At 45.7% G+C, this 6,052-nt stretch overlaps 1 protein-coding gene and 1 long non-coding RNA gene across 2 annotated transcripts; both read left to right on the top strand.

The window, feature by feature from the left end:
• The first annotated feature begins 296 nt into the window (after nt 1-296).
• Nucleotides 297-2,530, top strand: LOC144179466 (uncharacterized). The gene is made up of 4 exons (XR_013324242.1): nt 297-502; nt 608-670; nt 754-864; nt 1,024-2,530. It is a non-coding gene; the product is annotated as an uncharacterized LOC144179466 (long non-coding RNA).
• A 79-nt stretch (nt 2,531-2,609) lies between these two features.
• On the top strand, nt 2,610-3,971 carry LOC144179465 (uncharacterized). The gene has a single exon (XM_077707835.1). It carries the CDS (start codon nt 2,792-2,794, stop codon nt 3,308-3,310), a length of 519 nt encoding a protein of 172 aa, XP_077563961.1. The 5' UTR covers nt 2,610-2,791; the 3' UTR covers nt 3,311-3,971.
• The last annotated feature ends 2,081 nt before the right edge of the window (nt 3,972-6,052 follow it).

Below are 6,052 nucleotides of genomic sequence, written 5' to 3'. Positions count from 1 at the left end.
GGGCTGTCTTTCAGATTTTTTTAAATAGGCCATAAAATATCCCGAACCCGAATTACCGAATTAAAAATACTTCCTAGCTCTCATATTATAACAGCCACATGCTGCTCGACATTTCCTAATACAAATGCAATTTAAGTTCCCATTCTTCAAATTGATATAGCCCTCGGATTACGGATCACCGCTTTTCTATACAATAAAATATTTGGCCTCTATATTTTCTTTCGTACTGGTTACAAACTGTTCAAAACAGAAAAAGAAACAGGACAGAGGTCTATCAACGCTGAGTTTGGTTCAGCTCGATCCATGTTGCACTGTTAGTGCAACAAAACCAAACGAACTGGGGCATTGATCATGCCGACGTGTGTTAGGTGTGGGCAGCGTCAACTAACGGCTCTTTTATTTGATCCCAGCCCTCACGCAATGCCCGGCTCCCAAAGAAAGATCAGTGGTTTCTTTCTACCAGCTCCAAAGCGTGCATGCCTTGGAAGCAGAGATTGTCAAGGTATAATAATGCACAGATTTTTGTATATAATCACGAGTTCTGTTTGTGTGAATGCCTCCGTTCAACAATTCTCTTTGCTTCTACGCTTTTCTCTGTCGCTACCAGATATTTCTTCTGAAAGACCCGGCCTACAGTGTCATCGCGCAGAGCAAGGCACAGGCCATGATGGTAATGATTGATATTTCATTGATACATTTTTGCATTTTAAAAGTGGCATTTTGAGACAGTTAAGGACGGTGCGAATTTTGCAGAAATTGGTCCATCCCGTACCGACAACACGAACGCCGTTGTTGCACAACCATTACCTGACGACAGCGCCCGTCCTCCGGACCTGTCACCACTGTCGACTGATTGCTCAGCGGGTAAGTAGTTTCAGTATATCCAAATTAAGGTCATGCCTATCGGTTATGCCAATAATACTTTTTTGTTAGACATAGGCTAGAGAAAATAGTGTAAACTTGATTTAAAAACCGAATAGGAACAGAAGAAGCAATGAATGCCTTTTATTTCATTTGTACAAGCCCAAACATCGCGGCCTGCTAGCCGGACGGAAGAAGCAACCAGCTCGGACGAAATGAGCAATCTGCAATCGCTCGCCTTCAAGAATTCGAGAGAGAGTTCAAGCGAGGACGAGTCAGCGCTGAACGACCATCCGTCACTTCCGGCAAAAAACTACAGGTTCCCAAAAAACCAAGGAGGTAGATCATGTCAACGTGGCTGGTTTGAGCGATTTTCTTGGCTGTCCTACCAAAGCAAGAGCGACTTAGTCTTTTGTCAAGAGTGCCGTCGACATTTCAAGAAAAAAGGGGACAACACTAGAAATGTGGAGCGAGCTTTTGTTAAGACTGGTTTTAACAACTGGAAAAAGGCTATCGAAAGGTTCAAATCGCACGAAAAGAGCCAATTTCACGTTGACTCCGTGAGCCTAAACTTGTCATACCAGAGAGGCATTCCTGTTTTGAGTCTCCTTTCGCAGCAATGCAACAAACATCAGGAGGATGCCAGGGCAGTACTTCGAGTCATAGTTAGCTCTGTGCGCTATCTCTGCCGCACAGGGCAAGCTCTTAGAGGACAAGGTAAACTGGATGGAAATTTTCTCGATTTGCTTCATGAGAGATCAGAGGATGTCCCGGTCCTTAAGACGTGGATGGCTAAGAGGGACAAATGGGTGAGCGGGGACGTGCAGAATGAGCTTATAGAAATTATGGCGCATACCGTACAGCGAGAGATTGTGGAGGACGTGAAATCCAGCCCGTTCTACGGTATCATCGCTGATGGAACAACGGATGTGAATGGTGACGAGCAGTTCACCTTTTGCGTGCGGTGGGTGCAGAGCAAGACGCTTGAGCTTCGGGAAGAGTATATTGGCATGTACAACGCGCCCGACAGCAGAGCTGAAACTCTATACTCTGCCATCAAGGACATGCTTTTGCGCCTGGGCCTAGACTTTCACTGCGTCCGTGGCCACTGCTTTGATGGGGCGGCAAATATGTCCGGTCGTTTTTCGGGTGTACAAAAAAGAATTAGCGATTGCGAACCGCGTTCTTTGTATGTCCACTGCAGTAATCACTGTTTAGATCTTGTACTGCAGGAGGCTAGCAGGAGCTGCGACATAATTGGAGACGCTCTTAGCACTGTTAAAGATATTTCCAACGTAATCCTCGACTCCAAAAAGCGCAAAAGTGCTTACGCCAACATAGTAGTTTCTACAGGGGGCGAAGTAGATTTGGAGAACGGTTCCAGGCCAAACAATTCACTGCCGCTTTGCCCTACGCGATGGACCGTTAGAGTTAAGTCCATGCAAAGGTTTCTTGACAACTACGCTAGGGTACAGGAGACGCTCAAGGAGCTTTTGGAGACACCAGGTTCAGTGACAGATGGCAGCAAGGCCATTTTCAGGGGTTACTACACCCTTTTGCAGAAATTTGAAACGTTGTTAGGGATCAACATTTCCATAGCTTTTTTCGGCCCTTGTGAAGAATTGGCAAGGGCTTTCCAGAGCTCAACATGTCGAGCGGCGGGTGCAAAAGAGGCTGTAGAGGCTCTCCGCGAGGCGATCTCTCGGCTGCGCTCTGATGCCGCGTTTGAGGAGCTGTGGCACGGCCGCGGCCGTGGCTGTGGCAGCACACGAGCACAACTGCAGCACGCCTATGCCTGAAAGAGCCTCGAGTGTCCAGGCCGGCAAAACCGCCTAGGCGGTACGAGGCGACTGACAGGCCTGTTCAGCCAGTTACACTCGACGTTAAAGCAGCACTGCGCAAGGAGTATTTCGCTGCTGCCGATCGGATTATGAATGAAACGCAACGGCGTTTTGAGCAGCCGGGCATGTTACAGCTCGTAAAACTGGAAGGCATTTTAGCCAGCGCTGCAAGGGGAACTCAGTTCACAGCTGATGGGCTAAAGGCGTCTTTGGGAGTGCATGCAGTAGATTTTGACCTGTGCAGACTCTCGGCGCAGTTTCTGCTTCTACCAACTCTTCTACACGATGCCGATTCCACCACATCCCTGGGCATTTTGAAGATGCTGCAAAGCAAACCGGAAAACATTCGCGAGCTAATGGACCAGGTCGTGCGGTATGTTCAGCTTTTGCTGTCCATACCTGCATCGGTCGCTTCTGGGGAGCGCTCTTTTAGTGCTCTGCGCCGAGTAAAAACTTATTTGCGCAACCGAATGACCCAGAAGAGGTTGTCGCATCTTCTGATTTTGAACATTCATAAGGAAAGAACGGCGGCCCTCAGGTTAGAGGACATCATCAAAGAATTTGTGAGCAGAACAGCGGAGCGAGTAGCAACCTTTGGTCCCGTCTAGCTGTCCGAAATGCCTGCTGCTTTTGTGCATTTTTGACATTCATGTACAGTCATGGTCACATGAAGTGCGAACACAAAATTATGAACAAGAACACGCAAAATTGAAAAATGCTGTTCTTGGAGGTCCAAAAATGGCGCACTGTTGGTATATTTTGAAAGCCACATTTTCCATCTTTGTTATTGTTATTAGGCCACACATCAATGTGACTTGCATGGAGAGAAATCGCGCTATTTATGTGTTCTGGTTTATATTATCCTGGTCGCGTTTCATTTGTCCGTGACTATACATACATGTATTATAGCGTGCTTGTTCGTATTGTTGCATTTCCATTATTTTTATGTCATGTTTTTATATGCGTCAATATACAAATAGAAACAGACCTAACTTTACAGGATGGCATCAAAGAACTTTGGAGATAGCAGCAACCTTTGGTTCCACCTAAGCCCCTATAGCAATAACACCACTGACTGATAAGTGTGATGCTTGTGTGCAATATTTCCAATTGTATGTATGTATTATAGCGTGGCTGTTTGTACTGTGGTATTGCAATTTTTGTATTTGTATTACGCTTGTTTTCTGCGCCATTGTATAAACGTACCAAACATTCTGTTGCTTAAATAATATGTCAAATGCGAATAAATATGTGGTCACTGAAAATTCACTCTATTTTCTGCTTAATAGTACGCGGCCTATCTTGACTAAGATGGCCACTCGCAACACATTCTCTTTCTTCCCCCTTCCCCATCCCGTTTATTTTTTATTCAATGAACGTATAATAAGCACAATTTAAAGTTAAGAATAACCAGTGGGTAAAAAAAGATTTTTGCACGTGGTTAATAGAAAAGAAGTCGATTTTTTTTCTTTCTAGCGAAACTCTGATTTTAATCGCGTAAAAATTTCGAAGTACATAAAAAAATAAAAAAATTGCTTCAGCCCCCCCACTGAAAATATAGTTCCGGCGTCACTGACTTCGACCCCCCCCCCTACCCCACCAAAAAGAATATTCCACAACCACAAGCACCCTGCCTAGGGATATATACAACCCCCCCCCCCCAAAACATCCCACCGACACCTCCCCAAAATCGAAATTCCGCATAAACCCCTGGCGTTCAATATGGTAGGACCAACTGGAGTTAATGTATTTATGTATACTTTATGCACAGGACTTGTGGATATCTACAGAGGGATAGGGGAACTTGTAAACCAGCAAGAAAGGGGGAGCGCACCTGCACCGCCTGCACATTTTAGTGTAACCAGTATTAACGACAGGGACAATAAATGGTATATTGTACTTAGCAACAGAGAGCAAACAGGTTTGTGACGTGCATTTTCTTTTTCCGTCTTTGTTGAAATGTTTGAAATTGAGAGGGGCAGGCACACAGTTAAGTTTGGTTTCTCTAGTGTTCTTACCTAATTTGCATGTATTTGCAAGTGCCTGGCGCAGAATTTTGATGGAATACTGCACTACAGCGCATTTTTTTTGGGATACGTGCACATTTGTGATGAAATGGGGAGGCAGGAAGTGCTGCAACAAATCCACTGTAGTTACGACGTTAGGCCCCAGTATTGTACCTGATGCTGCCGGTCGCACAACCTTCCATATGTGTCTCCTAGGCAACACAATGGAAGGGCAGTGGCATGGGGTACAAGCAGCTAGATCTCATTGCGGTGTCCTACCCAATTTCTACACCTGTCATTAGCAGTTGACCCAACTACCACGTGCCTATCAAACCAGTCAAGATTTGGCTCTTGCTAAAGCTTCATATTAAGTGCGAATGCACTTCTTAAGCGACCCTGAACCTGCGTCCACCGGCGATGTCCGCGCACATGGAGATGGGCGCGCGCAGCCTGGCCGCTGACATGGCACATACCCACGTGGGGGATTGGCCAGGAATCTCCTCGTCTTCCTTGGCAACGGGGGGAGATGGGCGCGCGCTGCCTGGCCGCTGACATGGCACATACCCACGTGGGGGATTGGCCAAGAATCGGGCGTGAGAAGGGCTAATGCACCTGCTTAAAGGAGTACTGACACGAAATTTCAAAGCTGAGATCCGCTCTAGCAATCAAGTACAACGACAACACAAATAGGTGTCTGTGACTAAATGCATCTTTCTTTCTTTGTAGTTGTGTGTGTGATCTCTCTTTCGCGAACATTACCGAACCGCGCAAATTCAACTCGTGCATTCGCACTTTCACATTCTTCCCCTCGGGGAAATGCGGGGAATTTTATTCATGATGATTCTTCCTTGACGATGTTGACCAGCTGTACTGCACTGCCACTACCTTGTCAACTAGGGACAACTACATCGCCTGAACTCTTCCAAGCCTTACCTTCTTCTTCACCACAATGGGTGCACCCAAATCTCAGAAGGCTTCACCTTTATATCGTTACGTGCTTTTGGGTATATAGCCCAATCACTTTTCTATTCCCCATTCCCAAGTTTGCACCTTGCACCTCCACGTTGTTTCCAAAACAAAACGTACAATTCTCAAAATTTTCTCTAATCGTAATTTTTTTGCATTATGATTTGAAAAGTAGATTTGCATTGCTTATGCATAATCACTCAAGCATTACCCAGTGCATCATCATGATCATTGTCGTTCTTGTCATTGTCTGAAGCCATTGTGCAGTCACAAAGGCGGACTCACTCTCGGAGACAAATTCGAGGTATTAAGCAGACGTTGCTGCCCGAAGTATTGCAAAAAAGCTGCTTTTTTTTCTACAGACAGTGCCACCACCAT

This window comes from Haemaphysalis longicornis, unplaced genomic scaffold (genome assembly GCF_048455015.1).
Source record: "Haemaphysalis longicornis isolate Haplotype H1 unplaced genomic scaffold, Haemaphysalis longicornis Haplotype H1 scaffold_4, whole genome shotgun sequence".
In the NCBI taxonomy this organism is placed as follows: Eukaryota; Metazoa; Arthropoda; class Arachnida; order Ixodida; family Ixodidae; genus Haemaphysalis; species Haemaphysalis longicornis.
The sequence above is the reverse complement of the archived record's forward strand: the minus strand, read 5'-3'. Positions and strand labels throughout refer to the sequence as shown.

Bases quoted from the DNA above. Each gene is read 5' to 3' on its own strand.
- LOC144179465 (XM_077707835.1), top strand. From the start codon at position 2,792: ATGAATGAAACGCAACGGCGTTTTGAGCAGCCGGGCATGTTACAGCTC.